At 44.5% G+C, this 18,765-nt stretch overlaps 1 protein-coding gene across 2 annotated transcripts in view; it reads right to left on the reverse strand.

Annotated features, from left to right (window-relative positions):
• Window positions 1-355: 355 nt before the first annotated feature.
• RtGEF (Rho-type guanine nucleotide exchange factor) overlaps window positions 356-18,765 on the reverse strand; it is a 33,934-nt gene continuing 15,524 nt past the window's right edge. Inside the window, exons 9-18 of one of the 2 annotated variants that reach the window (XM_065452411.2) lie at window positions 18,705-18,764; window positions 18,544-18,624; window positions 15,839-15,979; window positions 15,217-15,292; window positions 13,510-13,712; window positions 10,899-11,058; window positions 9,110-9,214; window positions 7,188-7,266; window positions 6,859-6,913; window positions 356-3,618 (exon numbers count right to left, since the gene is read on the reverse strand). In XM_065452411.2, coding sequence (XP_065308483.1) covers window positions 3,493-3,618; window positions 6,859-6,913; window positions 7,188-7,266; window positions 9,110-9,214; window positions 10,899-11,058; window positions 13,510-13,712; window positions 15,217-15,292; window positions 15,839-15,979; window positions 18,544-18,624; window positions 18,705-18,764 — 1,086 coding nt within the window. In that variant the 3' untranslated portion in view covers window positions 356-3,492. Of the gene's footprint in view, window positions 3,619-6,858; window positions 6,914-7,187; window positions 7,267-9,109; window positions 9,257-10,898; window positions 11,059-13,509; window positions 13,713-15,216; window positions 15,293-15,838; window positions 15,980-18,543; window positions 18,625-18,704; window position 18,765 lie in introns of both variants that reach the window. The other variant, XM_065452410.2, reaches the window with a different exon arrangement.

Consider the following 18,765-nt stretch of genomic DNA (forward strand, 5'->3'; position numbering starts at 1 on the left):
TGTTTGATTTGCACCAAGATCTGCTTTTCATTATGCCTCACAGAAAGTGCAACTCATCTGCACACTACATGTTTCACAGGTAGCTGCACAAAATCCTTGTCAACGCAGTAGTTTCGTGTAAAAGAGCTGCCCCAGCTGTGGATCTTAGTAATGCAAAAACCAACTCTTCTATGATCATGATGGTAAATACAGAGACAACGTCTTGCCTCACTCATGGTTCAATGGAAAAAAAAAGGCATTGTAACAATAGCTGGTTCGTAAGCAAGTTATATGTCCTATTGTACTACTATGTGCATCTCTCTGCCTCTTAGAAAAGTTTGAAACAGCAAGCAGTTAAAAACAACGAAAAACTCAATGAGCATTAAAATGGCGTAGAATTTATATGCTCATGGTCTTTGTATGTAGTACAACGAAACCCACAACAAAGCACTACACACTTTGGAAGTCAGTCTCATACTGCCTCATAGCTCCTCATAAGGGTTTGGCTGTTCTCATAAAGTACCTGCAGAGTGAAAACAGCCAGATAACAGATTTTAACATCTTATTTTTACAGCACAATCTGGATGGCACATGGGTGGTTTTGAATTGTACGTGATCAAGGACGCATTTACACAGCATTGCTTCATGAATTGAATGCCACGTTTATACAATACGTTCTCATAGTAAATCTGTGCGAAGCGCACTGAAAGAACCGACCAAAGGACACCACTAAGAATGCCTGTGTGGATGGTGGATAACAATGACTTGTGCACGAAACCAACTGTGATGACTGAGCTCTTTTGTAACAAGTGTGGCATGTAAAAGTGGGATAGGTGGCATGCACATTTTGATGCTAAAATACAACAGCAGTGACGGGAAACGGTCTGTTAATGACAAAAAGTGACATAGATGCCCAAATAAAAAATTTTTTAGAAAGAAACATTGTTCTATTTCTATTCCTTCTCTTAGAATTGAACGCATATATCGTATTTTCCGGTGTATAACTCTCGTTTCTTTCCTTAAATATTTGTTGGTGCGTTTTATAGACCGATGCGACTTATATACGGCTTTTTCTTTTTCGGAGAAAGCTGTTATCAAAATCGGCTTGGATGCTATGGCCACGTGAAATACCCTGGGTTGACCTCTTCTAGCGGTTGCTACAAGTTGTGTGCACGCTATGGATGTACCGGGTTCCTCTCGTGATCGAGTTGCGGAAGCGCAGTGTGAGAAGGACGGAGCAGAAACGCAAGCGGTGGCAGGCCGCAAGTCAACCAACTCCAAAGTCATCGCATCTGCAGATCATTTTCAAGATACAGCGCGCGCTGCCACACAAACTACGCAGTTGATACTAGAGTAAAAGCCGTACCCCCTCCCTCCCGCGCTGCCTTCTCGCTTTCCACCCTGGTGCACGATTCGGCTCATCACTGCACGCTTTCACTCGCACGTACAGCACATACAGCCCACGGGGACGATGTTATCGGCCTTGGACTTTACATGGTACATCGCGGCGACCACGAAGACATAAATGCTCTGGAGTGTCCATATCATTGCTTGCGCGTTACTTGCATTCACGAAGTGAAACGTCACTGTACTTTTTTTTAAATCGCTTACTGAATGAACAGGCACGTCTTATACACCAGTGCGACTCATATACGCTTTTATTCTGAAAACTGCCATTTTGAAGGGGGTGCGACTTATACACCGGAAAATACATACTGCACCTGGTGCTACGGTGGTAGCTATGTAGAAAGACACTGTTTCAGAAAGAGTGTACATTTGAGTTTGCAAAGTGGGCGGCTCTACAGATATTTCTGCCTACATTCAGCTTTCTTGGACAGAACTGAGATATGCCAAAACTTTGAGAGAGCTTCCCCACACCCTACGTATTTGGGCTTCAAAAAAGGCCTACATAGTACACTGCATAAAAACGCTTCTAAATGTAAATATTTGATTTTTCTAACAGTAATGCCCGCTCGTAAATCTGGAGCAGGTTTTGTTGCTCGTGTGTTCTCTGTTCCTCTGGTCATTTTGAACCAAATCACTCTATGACGTATCACTCTCTTTTGCTCTGCTGCCAATAAATGAATTTGTCTGGAGGCTTTGTGCCATGTAGTGTCACTTCTGCCAGCTTTGCATGACGACTTCTATTGTTATACAGTATGGAACAGTAAGTTTTACTCCTGCCGATTTGAATTTGCAAAATCTGAGAATAGTCCAAGTGCTTGCTCGAGGGTTCAGGTAGTTTCTCTAAAACAACCAGTAGAATTGGGCATAACACAGTGGTTAACATGACACACTCCTTCAAACAAGCCTACAGAACAGCAAATACCTAATAGAACAGCCATAATGCTTCTTGGCACGTCTCTCAGCAGCAGCTCCATGGAATACATCTCAACTAAAATTTAGATGCAGGCATTGCACTAGTCAGCTTATTACTGTATGTTATATGTTATAATGGGCTCACAGGTACTGTGACATGCAAATGGTCCACACACCAAAAAGGACCTGTGTGAAAATTTTGGCAAAAAAAGAAGCATTGCATGTGGCTGCTGCTTTAACAATGCACCCCTGGAACAATTCTTACTTTTTTTTTACCATACCTAAGAGAATCGTTTAAACAAGGTCAGTACCTTTCAAGCAAAAGTTTCCCACAGAAATTTGATCGAATGTAGACATTAAAAGAGCTACAAATTTTACCAGCGAACACTATTAAAAAGGTTGCTATATGATTAAAACCACTTTCCTCTTAGGTTATAGACTTTCTCCTGAACTCAACTTTCATGCTTCAATGGCTACATACCATCTACTTGGACACAACATTGTTTCATGACACGAGGGTTGTCTACTCCCATTTTTCTTGAATAAGTGTGTTTTCACGAACACTTAAAATCTACCCTTAATGTTAACAAGGACCTCCCATACATAATCAATGCATCGGTGCACAGCCATTGAAATCATCTCAAGCTCCTATTTGGTCATCAAGCATTATCTGGCAGTACTGCGGGACTGAAAAAATACAGTGTTCTGGTTAGAACAAGAGTTTACTGCCTCAGCCATTGTCTTTTTGCCATCTTCACACTGTTCAGAACAGCGCCATCATCATCAAGTCCTAGCATTCTGAACAGTTCAGGGAAAGGGTGAATCTTCTGTTCCTTGCTGCAGTGGCAGTGCCAATGGCATGAGCATATCAATGAGGAGAATGACAATGCTGGTCCAGTTGGCTCTCTGTACCCACATCGCAATACTTGCATCCAGCTGCCCAGACATGAGCTTTGGAGTGGGGACATTGCTGCAACAGTGGACGACATTGAGGCATGACACGACAGTTGATAGGCCAGCCTTTTGCCACCGTGCCATGCCCAAGAGATAGCTACCGCATGCTCAGAGAACAAGTGGATGGAGAAGCACCGCAGCAACTGGCCACACTGCAGTGTCCTTTGGACGCACACACCACACAAGAGCAACAAAGAACTTTGTGTACGGCCAGCCGATGGTGGCCTCATAGCATGCTGGTCAGGACTCTGTGATGAGCAGGGGCTGGTCACAAGAGCTTAGCAGTAAGTGCTGCCGTAGTAAAGCCTCCAGTCGCATTCGTGCTTGTCGCTCTTCCTCAAGTGCGCGCGACAGCTGGCTGGTCTCCTGCAACATCATCCATCATCATCAGTGTACATCATGTTTGTCAAAGCGAACACTTGCTAATGGTACACAGCAAGTTAACAAAGTCTTTAATGAAGATTCCAAATGCTGGTAGTATTTGTGAAACTAAAACAAACTACAACTCAGTGACTAAAAGCAGCCTGCCTTGCTGTCACCGATCAAATACTTAAAGGGACCCGAAACTATTCTGACGATTTTCTACAAACTCACTAGTCGTTAGAGTAGGTCCTTCTGAGCATTAATTGACACATCTAAGTGCTCCGCGTAATGCGTGTAATTTATTTTAAGGTTTTAAAAATGCACATCGCTGCCGATCGCAGCACACTGCTCGGTGGAATATTAAGCCGCCCCTACAGGGCCCATATGACGGATATCACCCATATGACGTCAGTGGGGTGAGCTATCCGATTGGCTGACCAGGGCGTGTGATCGATAATTTTTCCAACTTTATGGTAAACAAATGATGTTCGTAATAATTGGAATGTTAATTTATTTTTATAAATGGAAAGTAACATAAAGAGAATGCACAAGAACAATTTTTCTGTACACTTAAGCACTTCCGGCACATAGCAAGTGTCGTCTGCTTGTGTTACAACGTGCTCAGTCTTTGACGAGAGCTCTGCCATCAGTGAGTGAGTGAGTGAGTGAATAAACTTTTATTTCGTCCAGCAAAGCGCGATAAAACGCGCACCTGGCTAATCCCACGACGGGACTGACAGATCTAGTCTGCCGGCCCGATCGCGGGCGTGCTGGACGGCCAGGATTTGATCCTCAAAGACGGGACTTCGCAGGAGGGCGTCCCACTCTTCCTTGGTGAACTTCGGGCCCAGCGACCCGCACTCCCAGAGCATATGAGGCAACGTAGCTACCTCACCACAGGCCACGCAAGAACAATTCGTAGCATATATCCAGAGATTTATACGAATTGTTCTGCCATCAGTGTCGGTCTGTCTTTTCACAAGCGCTATGATTCGACTTTGTTGCATTGTGGATTGCAAACGTAGCGACTGGCAATATGTCAAGCTGCGACATCGTGTCTCTCTGCAAGCCAGTAGACGAGCGGACTGGCTGCAGCGCATCGGACTGCCGCTATCCGATCGGCACCAGGATTAGCCCGATTGTGGCCGTCACTTTACACCGGAAGATTACTAACGCAATTGCGTTTCGCGAGTCCGGTATTAGGGTAAACGCAAGCGCAGGGGGACAGGGCCTGGCTGTGTCCTCTTGCATGTCATTTCAGGGGATCAACAGAAGCGCAAATGTGAATGGTCTGCACGGTGCAGCCACCTGGTGGCATAGAGCTCAACTACACACACTGTAGCAGTAACAAAATGTATTCTTTTTTGCTGCTGGCGTAAATTTTTCGCAGGAGTGTAATCATTAACACACTGTTTTTGTAAATGTTTAAAATGTTTTACACTTGGTTAGAGCAGTATTAGCTTTCTTTGGCTGGTTAAGCTCTGTGCCAACGGGTGGCTGGATCGTGAAGACCGATCTGGCAGCTCACGTACATTTACGATAAAGTTCCTTCATCAGCTTGAGTTTATGCCTCCCACGTGCCGTCGAAACGTCCAGCTAATGTGCGATTACTGGAATACGAGACACGTTTGGCGCTACGACAGAATGCTCGCAATGCACTCTGCTTCGATAGCTCTCGCTTGGGGTCGACGGCCAAGCAGCTAGTGGAGAGGTTTTGCGTGGGCGGGCTCCAAAACAACCGGAAGTGGATGATGTGATGTCGCATTGTGACGCAGAACCACTGAAGGCAGAGCTTAGCCCCGTTCGCTCGGCGAACGAGTTGAGGAGGAAAAGCATGGCTAGGGAGGAGGGTAACTTGTAATCGCTTGTAGCTCCATTAATACATAACGCTTCACTTAAATTGTGGTGCGAATGTTCTACTTAGGCTGTACCCTACGCATCTACAAAATTTGTCCGAACCGTTTCAAGGGCCCTTTAAAAACAAATTTTGTAGACTCGCAGGTGACAGCTACAGTAAATCATTCGCAGCGCAATTTGTGTGAAGCATCTCATATTGAAAGCTATGGATGATTGCAAGTTGCCCTCCTCCATAGCCATGCAATTTCTCTTCAGCTCGTTTGCTGAGTGATCGGGGCTAAGCTCCGCCTTTACTAGCTCTTCATTATGATGGGACGTCCTGTTGTCTACTCCTGGTTGTCTTGGAGCCAGTGCACAAAGCCTCTCCAACCTCTCCGCCAGCTGCCTGGCAGTCGATCACAAGTGAGAGCTGTCAAAGCATTCCGTCACAGAACCGAGCGTATCTGGTATTCCGGTAACCACAGGCAAGCTGGGAATTTCAACGGATAGGTGGAGGCATAAACTAAAGCCCCTCCATACCACTACTGCTGTTATGAAGGAGCTTTAACGCAGACGTACATGAGCGGGCTAATTGGTCTGCATGGTACTGCCAGCTGGTGGAGTGGAGCATAACCAGCCAAACAAAGAGCTAATATTGCTCTAACCAAGTGTAAACCTTTTGATCATTTAGAAAAGTGTGTTTATGATTGCGCTCCTGCCAAAAACTTATATCAGCAGCAAAGTAGAATACACTTCATTACTGCTATATTAGTTCTGTTTGGTTGAGCTCTGTGCCACCAGCTGGCTGCACCGTGCAGACCATTCACATCTGCACTTCCGCTCATCTCGAGAAATGCCCAAGCTACAGCAAACTCCCATGCTGTTCTCTTGAGTTTGCATTTACCCGACTACTGGACATGAAAAACACTATTGTGGTAGTAATCCTCCGTCGTAAAGTGACGGCCACAAACGCACAAATCCCAGTGCCGATCGGATACCAACAGTCCGATCCGAACCAACATCGATACCAACAGTCCAAAAGTGGCTGCAGCCACTTTGCTCATCTGCTGCCTTACAGAGAGACATTATGTCACAGCCAAGTAGCGCGTTGCGATCAGTAGCGATGCACATATTAAAACCTTATAATAAATTACATACTTTATGCGGAGCACTTAGATGCATCATTTAATTCTCAGAAGGTCCTTCCCTATTTGCTCAGTAGATTGGTACAAAATCATCAAAATGGTTTCAGGGTCCCTTTAAGTAGGCTGCCTTCAGTTAAGCATGGCAAGCAAGTTGCCTCCTATCCAAATTTTACTGGATGAACCTGTTGGATCACCCAATCTGTACAAAGCATAGCATTTTATTGGTAAAGTAAAAGTCAACAACTGACAGCACAGTACTTACAGTTCGCAGTTCCTTGACCTGGTCTCTCAGGGCATAGACAGTGTCAACAAGGCTTCTGTGAACCAAACCAAACAAAATGTGGTGTCAAGATCATGCTGGCAGGATGACCAGTGTAAAGCATCTTCTACATAGGCTCATAAGGACACAAAACAGTCTGGAGTGTTCAGAGACCTTATGGAACATTTTGTGCATTACTTGGAAAGGAAAGCAAAGAAGCAAGCTGCCAGATGTCTTTCACGAATGTTAAACAAGCAAAAGCAATTGTCACATGCTTTTTCACGCTGCAAGAGGATAATTTGCTATTCATGGACAGAACCAAACACGTTTACCTCTCCTCCATGCCTTTGTTGTCTTCAACAATAATTTTCTCATCCTCCGCTACTAAGACTTGTGGGCAGTTCATCAATGCTGTAAAGAGAAGTGGCATCCAGGTCTGTGAATGCCTTACTTTAGGGACAGCACGTCAATTGATGAAAGTACACAAAATACTGCAGACTCCCTTATAACGCTATACTGTGTTCCCACGAGATGCTTAACAGTTCCAAGGCCCGTTGTTTAGTGTCCCACAGATTCTGAACACCTCTATTAAGCCAGGCTTCTGTTAGGGCGACCACATTTCCGTGGTATTTCAAGTTTAGAAACACTAAAGGCAAATGTTAAGTCAAGTTAAAGGGCCCCTCACCAGGCCCCACAGCAAATTTTGATTATACGCTGGAAGTTGTTACGTGTCCTCTAGGAAGTGCAACATAATAGCCGAGACAGAAATATTTCAGTGCCGCGAAACCATGATTTCAGCAGGTGGGCTCCACTGCATAACAAGACTCCCTCTCCACTTGCCCCGTCTAGCGTTAGCAAGCGAAATTCCTTCCCTGCCTTTTCCCATGTCGGACCTCGAGGATCGCGTGACACATACATCACGGGCCCGCCTTCACTTTTTTTTCGGCGATGTGCACTTTTGCTGTTAGTGTTTCGCGCAGAGCATGATTTTGCGCACTGTGCACAAGGACACATGACTAGCGGTATAATTCAGTGCTACACGAATACTGAGGCAGAACAAGTGGATCGTAGAGCATGATCACGTGCTGGAACATGGTAAAAAATGGCATAGTCTCGATACTTGCGCAAGTGACTGCACGACCGTGGGAATAAGCAGACGAAACGGAAGTACATAGCTCTTGCTTCGGTGCGAAGTAAAACAAAAGAACATGCAGACATTCCTATTGTGTGTTTTATTATTTCTCTAAACCTCAATTCGTCAATTCAAGCAACAGATCACACAAATACCATATGTTGCCTTGAATAATTCTCGAAGTCACATGTCTACACGAGCTACGTCACACTGCAGACACGATTACATAGGCGCAGGAGCCCGACTACGTCACCGTTCCCTCTCTGGGTGGATTTGCTGCGAGTGAAGAGAGAAACGGCGTTTGGATTTAAATTTCAGGCCTTTCCGCAGCACGCAGCGCTGTATTTATTTGCAAACACGATCGTTGTCACGTTGTATGCTCTGCGCTTGTCAGCTCAACATTGCCAGACCTGGTGAGGGGCCGTTTAAGGAGATACATAAGTGCTCCGTGTCCGAAGCATCCCTTTTATTGAGAACACAGCTCGCGTAAGCGAGCAAATGACAAAAACAGAGAACAGGATTGGCTCCACCACTGAGGAAATATGGCACTGCCTTCCATGATACTGCCTCATTTGTAACTGGTAGTTCGAACTCACTGGTAATGAAAATGTTAAATTTGACACATTTTAACATGAAAGGAAAAGCATCTTGGCCAATTTTATGTTCCTACAGATGAACTTTGATGGCACTACTTGCAACAGTGCAAGGCATTCTCTAAGCTGGTGACTGGTTTGAAGTAAACAGTGGTACCCAATCGAGCATGGCCACCGAGGTCGTCAGCATAGCTACCCAACAGAGCTAATTCATCACTGGTGACTTGAATGACGGAATAATCTCGGAGCTCCTATAGAAACGATCTACACTGCAACCAATGACAATGACAATATGTTTATTTGACAATACATGCGTAAACTTGTCATGGCGCTGAGGTGAAAGGTGACGACATGGGTCACCTCACTAGGCCTCTAGCACCCTGTGTGGTTCACTTTATGGTAAAAAAGAAATGTGACATTTCTAGAGAGGTAGTGTAACATTCTAGATTGTTCCAATCGTTCGCCTCTAGTGCCAGTTTTTAAGGGATACTATTACAATCTGAAATTCTGCATAGCACGTAAGGCCTACCTGAGTTCACTGTGTGCCTCGCTCGACAACTGCTGCCACAGTAGGCCTCAATGACTTGCAGCAGCTGCATGTCATCCACATGCGGAGCCCTGTCTTCAGCAGGACCTGCACAGGCGCCGCCCAGCCATACATCACAACATGCTTTGCCTGCACCATGTTGATAAGCACTTCATCAAAGTGATGTCATTTGACTTCACTTAACCAATAACAAACAGGTAAGCGTAATGCACAGCATATAACTCACTTTTTTGCCTCTACTTCTGCCTTCTATACAAAAGGGAGACTAACGCTCTACTAAAGAAGAAAGCTTAGGTAAATTTTGGCAGAGCAGTAAGAAAGGTCACCTACTTTATGAAAGGTGATATTATGGCACCCTTTTCAGTTAACTAAATGTTCAATGGCAGATCAGTGCAGAATTCCACAAGGTGGAGAAAGGTTCATGAAAGAGAAAACTGTCATCCACCCTAATGTAGCATGAAGCTGCAAAGCTGCAATGAATGTGTAGATCACAATATGTAAATAGGCTGAATTAAATACTAGACAGCTTTAGTTTAGCGTACACAACTATAGCGTACGCTATACGCTATAGTACAGCGTACACTAAGCAGCACACGGTTTTGACAGTTTTAGTTTTTGCTACGAACGAAGTGCATTTTACAGAAGCAACGCCAAATTCAATTCGAAGCGGGCAGTCGGAACCACCGACATGTTTCATGCAAACTCCGCAAACCATGCAAAGATGTTAACGCTAAATCTGAGAAATAGCGTGCGTACGCTATACGCTATGGGTCGTTTAGAGTTCTGCGCATGTGCAGTGACAACCCGCTATTTTATAGCGTACCCTAAGCTAAAACTGTCTAACATTTAGCAGTACATCCCCTACAGAACAACTTTCATTGTGAAGAAGTTATAACAATAGTTGCGGGCTGTTCCTAACTTTTCACAAAGCTCAGAAAAAATTTTTTTCTTCACACTTAAGTAGTTAGTATTTACATAGCTGTGACCACATTTCTTCCTCTCGGAGTAGAGAAAGAATAGATGAATAAAGGGATCCTGAAACACTTTTTTAACATAGTAAAAGAAACATTCCCAATCTGTCGTAGAGGCTGCTGTCAACATGTGAGCCAAATATTACTGCACTGCATACAGCCGGAAATTTACAATCTACTGTCAAACACAGTGAAAAACCGCTTGCTGTAGCGGTTTTCCACCCAAACACCACGCCAGCCTAGGTTATTAGGCCTTACCAGCGCTCCTTCAGCTTCACCAGGTGTCAGCGACCAAAGTTAAGGTTTTGTGCCGGGTTAGCACAAATCTATTGGCAGTGGCCGTACGGCTCTTGGAAAGCCAATAGTGTCTCACCAGCAAAAGCAAGTGTGTGGGAGACAATTTTAACTGCGCAAGATTTCTTCTCGGCAGCAGTTTTTTAACGACATCGTGCGCGCAAATCATGTCCAAAAATTTTAGCCAGACAGCTTCCAGTGTCAGAAACATTTCCAAAATTTCGGTTGCCGACATACGCTGGTTCAAGAGAGAAGGCTGCAAAAGTCACTCGGCAACTGTAAACAAAATCCCCGTCTTTGGCTTGTCTTGGCTGTAAGCTATGTTATGGTAATGAAAATTGCTCACCAAAACCAAAACTCTCGGTTGTAATTTTTTTTTAGATTTATATACGTTCATTTCGAATACTGAAATTTGAGCCAAAGTGAATATCGAAGAACATAATATTTTAGCAAAATTTTAAAAATATATTGCATATTCTCACGAGCCTGCAATCAAAACATCTCACCAGCTCTCCGCTGCTGCTTATGGTGCCGGTTTGGGGCACGGCTAGCTGTTGGCCGGGGACGCAGGGGTGGATGCGGTCGCAGGCACCAACCACCACTCTGTGAGGCTGATGAGCTCTCTGGCACAGCTGTCCTCTCGGTGGATGGGCCTAGCACCACAGGCTGCAACATTCACATATTATTAAGCTGACATGCTACCAATCCCAAAAATGACAATGTGATTGAGGTGTGTCTCATCGCTGCTGTGCAGGCATTCTACTGTTCTGCTGTTTCTTGTCCTTTCCCTTAACACCTGTGATGAGACAGAGCGATGTCTGTGGGGTCACTCACCTGTTGGTCCTGAGGTCAAGCCATTATGGCTTAGGCAGTCAGCCAATACATTAAGCTCAATGTAGACGGGGTCAAAGATTTGTTGCAGCTACATTTTAAAGGGATCCTGAACCACCCCTTGGGCTTGGTGAAAAAGCATAGTCGGAGGATAGCATATGCTGCTGTGAGCATCTCAGCCAAGTTTTGCTGTCGTAAGTGCCGGGCAAAGCTCACAAGCGGAGAGCAAAATCACCTTTCTTTCAAATGCTCTCTCTTTGAAAGAAGCCTGTTCCTCACTCTTTTCTGGACGCCTTATTAAAAAAAAGAAGCAGATTCCCACACGCGGCTGCTATTGGCAGATTGGCAATCAGGATGGGTGTTCGGATCAGGGTGCTTTTTCGTACTGTTACTGCGTATATTTATTGATGAAGCACAATAAACAGGCTGAAGTAAGATGTGCTTTCGAATTTGATAATAATTACTTACTTTTGGAAGAAGCAGACTATCATCTGCTCACACTCGGCAGCAGATTCCTACCTAGGAATTAAACTTTGACCACCCTGCTTTGGCTACCCTGCGGGTCTCACTAATTTTGCTTATTTTTGAACACTCAAAGGGACACTAAAGGCAAATGTTAAGTCTCTAAGATGTCAATGTTTTTGCGAAAAGAGCCTTAATAATCGAGAAATTGAGGTAAATGCAGGACATGATTAGAGACTCCCACGAGACATTCAAGCACTTGCCCAATGCCGAAAGCACTCCTCAGTTAAATTCTGTCACTAGTACTCAACTACTCGTTGCAAAAAACATCCTTGTTTTGTATTATAAGATGAAATAAAATGCTACTTGTCCAGTTCTATTTCATCTTTAAAAGAAAGAACTCAGTGAAATAACCGTTGACAACGACGCGGGCGGTCGAAAGGTTTTGTTTTCGCTCGACTCTGCACCACCCATGCTTTTGCGTTTCAGCATTTTCCTGATTGCGTAGTGCTGCGCTGGTTTTGCTGGCTCGCGAAACTCACACAAACTGCAAGTAGCAGAGAATTCAACTTCCATGTGATGTTGCGGGATGCCCGAACGGTCTACGTCACTTGACCAAAAAGCAGCTGCAGCGGCGAATCTGTCGCTCTGCCTTGGTTCGGTACCATCTTTTGTCGGGCACTGTTTTACTCGCCGATGGCAGCAAACGGTAGTGATAACATATGCAACATCACCACTCTCCCGGTTGGGTGGCGGGAGATTTGAATTTCAAAAAAGGCATTTGAACCTTCAGATGCAATTTTCTCATAAACTAAGTTTTTCCTCGGTGCGAAACAAGCGTTGCGAGGTTTCTGGAATGGTACTTAAACAGCCCACGTCGACTTAGTATTTGCCTTTAGTGTCCCTTAATTAGCCTCGAACCATGTTAAAGTTAAACGTAAGGTCAGACCACATGCACACTTGCCAGTATGCGCTCACTCCTGGCCACTTCTGGTTAGACAGCTTGGCAAACTAATTGACGGTGCTTCAAAAATGCGCAAGTCGGATATGGCCACTATACCTAGGTAAAGCTGATGAAAGACAAAGGTAGTCTGCACCACGTAGCATGGTCAGACTGTAGCATATGAGCGCGAGCATGCACTCAAGTCCTGTTGTGCACAAAGCAAACGCCGCGCATACGCACTACCTTTGAATGTAGCTGCGGCCTGCTACATAGTATAGACACCGTGGCCACCTCGAGGTACCATGACAAGTCCACTGGCTAAGCGCGCTACAGCTTGCTGAAGACAATTGCGCTTGGCTTGCGTCTGGCGTGTCTAGCCTCCATAATCGGAAATACTGGCGTCTACGTTAACATCCAAAATGAAATCTGAACAGCGCGTCACGGTGATATTTAGAAGACATGTGGGCATGCCCTGCTCTGCCATAGCCTTCGCAGTGCAAGGCATTGAAGAAGGAGCATAAGCACTGCGAAGGCTGTGTTTGATTTCCAATAACTCTTCTTCTGCTAAGCAAATTTAGGTAATTTTTGCAGCAAGGTATTTCTGAAATAGCACATTTTCACCTCGAATGCATTTCTCCTCTTCGATAAAAAGTGGTTCAGGGCACCTTTAACTGCTCATATGTTTTAAGCAGGCACACATTAACGAGGTTTTACTATATGTGCCTCATGCTTTGTAGTGGTAGTGGCCCACTACTTACGATAAGCCCACAGAAGGCATTGAATTCGCATGAACTAGGTTGTGCAAGTCATGTTGAGCAGAAGAGGTCTACAGTTATGAGCTTCTTTTCAGGCATTCAAGCTTTTTTCATCGGAAAACTCACCAAGGAGCGCTGTGGTACAGGAGTTTCCATTGACCGGACCACAGTGACAGTGAGTGCTGGTGTAGGCGTGTTCACTTGTGCCACTGCCCGTCGGAACGGGCTGGGTGCAGGCGGCGGTACGGGTGAGCAGTTGAGCTTGCCCTTCCACTGGGATGCCTCTTCTGCGCTCCGACAGAGCACTGTCATACGTGGCACTGAAGGACCTGCGAGGAGAAGTAGCAGTCAGCTTAATAACACGCTCTAGCTACTATGACCAAACGAAACACACACCCGCCAATCAATAAAACTGTGTCAGGTATATACACCGAACAAGCACTTTTTTACCCCCTTCAGCCCCAGAACACTTCATAACTGTCCTACTAATCCTCCCGAAAGACATGAAAACAAAATGACGGAAAAAATGTTTAACGATTACAATACTCCCTAATGCGAAACTGGAGCGCATCTTGATATGTGTTTTCATTTTGCGATGTAGTATTGAGGCAAAGAATTTGAGACCGGAATCACCGCACCGACTGGCAGTGGGCCAGTACCATCAGTGCCTCCGTAGAGGGAGGGGCAGTATGAGAATGCTGGCATGATGAGCGGCAACGGAGCCAGCTATGGAAGATGACGATGACGATTGCATGAGCACAAACGTGAAGGGCAGTATGGGAACGCTGGCATGATAAGCGGCATCATAGCCAGCTGGGGAAGAAGACAATGAAGAATGTGCGAGCAGTGGCACGAGCACGTTCACGCAATTATACCGAGAGATGTCGATGCTCAACCCAGGAATGGATACCTAAGAGCTGCTCTCTTAGATTCATGACTCTGAGCAACTGTGAGGACATTACCCAAGCACCACACAGAGATAGGCAGGCAGTATAGGACACGGATGGCCACTTGAACAGCAGTACTTTACTACTTCAACAGCAAACGTCCCTATACAAATCTCAATTTCCCTACTGACCCACCAACTTTTTTCCACAAAGCACCCAACTTTGCCTCGAGCTTTAGCTTGATTTTTGGCCCGGTTGTGTGAAATTTGCTTTTTATATGAAATTCTAGGTGCTGGATTTCTCGCTTCTCAGTCTTTGTACTGACGTTCATCTTGCAAAACATTGCTTATCTCACTCAAACATGTCAACCACTTGTCTGTTGCCAGCCTTTGGGCAGTAAAGCAAAGCAAAGAAGATTCTGTGGCATGGGCTGAACTACTGTGCCACTTAATTCCGAGGCCCATGCTTTACTAACTGCACCAATAAGCCCACCAGTGCATCATGATCTCAGAGGAGCAAACTGCTTCCTGCAAAGCTAAGGACATGTCAGAGGAGGAAGAACGAGTAAACAAGGTAGCCATAAGGAAGATGGCAATTGTGACAATGACCAAGAAGGGAAAACAGGACCCAATTAACAAAGAAAGCAAGGAGGAGCAGAAGGAGTATGTCATACTTTAAGGACAACAGTGGCACCTTTCATGAATTCCATCTGGAAAACAAATGAGGCCACCCAACCACGCACAGTCGTACCTTAAAGCTCAAATTTTGTAGAGACATACTGCTGAATACTAGTTCTCTGGATAGAGAAGAAAAGAAAAAATAAATGAATATGCCGAAACAAGTGAAGCACTATATTGTGTTTGCACCAAGTTTAGAGTTATACGTAGATATTTAATTTTTCACTTGCTAACAAACAAAGAAAGAAAAGGGGGAGGGTTGATATTACTTTGAATGTCGAAGGCACAGCCATCAGCTGGATCCTGGGAGTTCGTGACTGTCAAGCCCAGTAAAGGGAAGCGACCCTGCAAAGGACACAAACTGGAGCTTGCCTTAAATGTTTCCACATGCAGTTGGGTGGCTCAGGAACAATGGATTCATTTGCACAAGTTGCAAAGATGGCTATTTCAAATGGTATTTTATTTTTAAAGAGAAAATGCAGCAAACTCTGCTGGCCACAAAACAAGAAATCTTGCAAATTTACGATTTTTTCCGAAGTAGAAAACTCAAGTTATGCACAATAAGTAGCCTGAAGCTCTTTAATGCTAAAGTCCTGCATGGCATAAGAATTTTCTACGCAAGTTATAACAGTGTACAGACAGATGCATGGGACAAAAGCACATTACAAACTATATTTACTTAATGCTTAGTGCTGCCAGGCAGCAAGGAAATCAGGCAACGCATGCGACACTGTGTGACATCACAATCCAAATTGCAGCTTGCAAATGTGCAGCATGCATTTACAAGGAGTTGTACAAGGTTTTGGGTGAGTCTTGGTGCAAAGAGTGCTCAGTGCACTCCTCCAACATGTGCAGTGGAACGGAGGGAAGGATGATGCCGAATGGACTCACCTGGTAAGAGAAACGCCCATTGGAAAGAGACAGCTGCACCAGGCAGCTGGAGAACAGTGCCAGGTAAAGGTCACGCCGCTCTTCCCCAGTCAACAGGACCACAGGCCCCACGTGCAGCAGCTCGCCCAAGCACTGGAGCTCCTGTGGCATCAGGGTTTCAAGAATGGTTACGAGTCACGAAGGACATATGAGATCAAATAGCAGTAAAATTATAGACCCACTGGATTGCTTGTCTCTTACGTATTGTAAAAGATACTGTTTGATTTTGATGTTTTTGGTACAGCTGAATTATAATTTAACAAAGCCAACGGTACTCCGGAGATATCTAATCTTATAAAGAATTTGATTAAGTTGAAAACACTTAAATCACTCGCGCAAATAACATAATTTTTATTTAAGAGTGAAAAAAGATGTAGTTTTTGATTGCATGAGCTCTGTCAGCAGCAGGAATACAGTTAAACCTTGATATAACGAAGTTGGTATAATTGGCACCTTTATTCGTTATATTGAAATTTCGTTCTATTAAAATTTGTCCTTTTAGCAAATAAGTACAGTTGCTAACAAATTGTTCTTATCCAGAATGTGAAACTTTGAATTATTGAAAAATTTTAAAAATTCAATCACAAGAAATTTGCATTTTCTCCTGAAAGGCAAAGGATTGATGGCGATATCAAATTATTACACAACTACACAAAATAACATTCAGTTATATAGGCCAAATAAGTTGAAGGAAATATTCACTTATTACCGTATTTACCTTAACTGACATGCACCTTTTATTCAAGAAAGTGGGTCCGAAAATTGCCTGCGCTTTACAATCGAATATGAAACCAAAAACAGGTTCGCGGTGTTGGCAAGAGCCTACCACCAGAGTTGTCAGATGCAGCGTAATTGCCATCACAAAATGGCGATAGAACACGCTTTTGGGAAGGTTGCTGTTGGTTCAGTTTGTGCTTGATTACGATCTGGAGTGGTATTCTCAGCCACTACCTTTCAGAGATACTATCACTTTCACGAGATTTCATGCGACTCGGTACCAAATGCGTTAGTGTATTCGGCCACTAGTGTTTCTGGTGCTGTGACAAGCTCACTATCTGTGCAAAGTGCCAGGAACAATGTCAGCTGCGTACTTCGACAAGTCTGATGCAGAGTCTTGCAAAAGCGATAGCAGTATCTAAAGTGATTGCTCGAGAATATCGCCATTGTGTTCTTGATATATGTGGCCAACGACTCACAAATTGTGATGATGACGCGCCGCTGTCATTATGAAAGCTGATGCAAAAAAGAATTTTCAGTCTGTGAAGGTAAATTTTGTACGTCTTGTTCCTTGTGATTGCAAAAGTGGGGGGAATGGTATACCTTTGTTTTCTGAATCGGTGGAATGCTATACAAGTGTCACATCGCGCACTTTTGATTGTGATAGGGCTCGATCAGGATCGAATTTTTCAGTCGTGATTGGCCCCTTTGTTCAAGCTACGGGAGGGAGCAAATTGCGGTCGAGAATTTAGATTGGGCTCAATTGCGATTGAAAGTGCCTGTGTGACAGTGGTGTCACATTCAGCCGCACCTTTATTTTCTTACTTTAAGTCCATGAAAATTATGTGCGCGTTAGATTTGGGGGCACATTTGAACCGGATAAATATGATATAATTAGCAAGCATGGTGTAACACGTGTACGGTACATGCAAACATGAGCATAATTTACTCGATGACTGTGAACGCTTGCTGCCACAATGCTGGTGTGATGGAGAGTCTAAAGAGAGGTAAGTTACTGCTTTTACTGCTTTTCCAGTTCAACAAGTCTTCAAAATTTGAGATAACGCATCCTCCTGCACTGGACACAGCCATGGCCGTGCACGCTTAATCACATTATTTTGCACTCCCCCTTGCATGCGCAGGAAGACGGCACACATTAAACCACTATCGTTCACAGTTAACCCTCGCATGCTTTCCCTTGGATCCACATGATACGTGCAAGTGCAACAGAATTCCATCAGACTTGGACTTTATATGGAACGTAATGGCAAGAGGGCCTCGCATTTAGCAGTGAAACCACTGACATTTTACAGACACTGCTCCATTTTGGCGGCCGCGCTACGCTGGGCAGCACCCGATTTGAGAGATGCCTTCACAAGCAACCACATGCAGTTCAGTCATTTGGCCATCTGCGCCCATGGCTGTTTGCATTTATATTGCCTCAGCACTGCTCTGCCGAAGTAGTGAAATTTCGTTATATTGAAATCGTGTATAAGCACACTTCGTTATATTGGGGTACAAAATACATGGTGTTGTATGGACAACATGTTATAAAGGACAGTCACCATACCCATTGAGCTCGTCTTCGGTCCCTTTAAAGGAGCTAGCAAATTTCTTAACCAAGTCAATGTGGTTCGTAAAAGGAACCTCAAATAAGAATTGTAATGTATCTACTGTAGCAACAGGTTTGCTGTAACCTGCCTGTTTCCCCATATTTTCTCTAAAACTTTGTTAAATTGGGTGAAACGTTTGCTACAGTACATTGCTTCAAGGTTTTCAGCACATTAGGCTCTATGAATACGTGTCAGGGAACCAGAAGTATTTAATTAAATCGAGGTTGGACTGTAGTAACCTGCTGCAACAACTCTTCCAACATATTGCAAAATGGTGGCTGTTACAGGACACTCACAGCAGCACTTGTGGGAAGAACTGTGCCAGAGAGTGCTCACCTCTCCCTCACAACCATCCACAGTGCCAGCGAGCACCTCCAATTCCAGCTCCTTCTGGCGCCGCATGGTAGAACAGCTAGCCTGCATAAACAGGCAACCGGATCTCGGCATAACGGCTCAGAGAGCAGAACTACCACGCAAATAGGAGCTTTTACACGTACTGCCATCTCCTTGTAGACGAAGACGCTTCTTTGTGTGTCCCCACGGTCTATGTGGCTCTCC

This window comes from Dermacentor albipictus, chromosome 1, assembly GCF_038994185.2.
Source record: "Dermacentor albipictus isolate Rhodes 1998 colony chromosome 1, USDA_Dalb.pri_finalv2, whole genome shotgun sequence".
Classification (NCBI taxonomy): Eukaryota; Metazoa; Arthropoda; class Arachnida; order Ixodida; family Ixodidae; genus Dermacentor; species Dermacentor albipictus.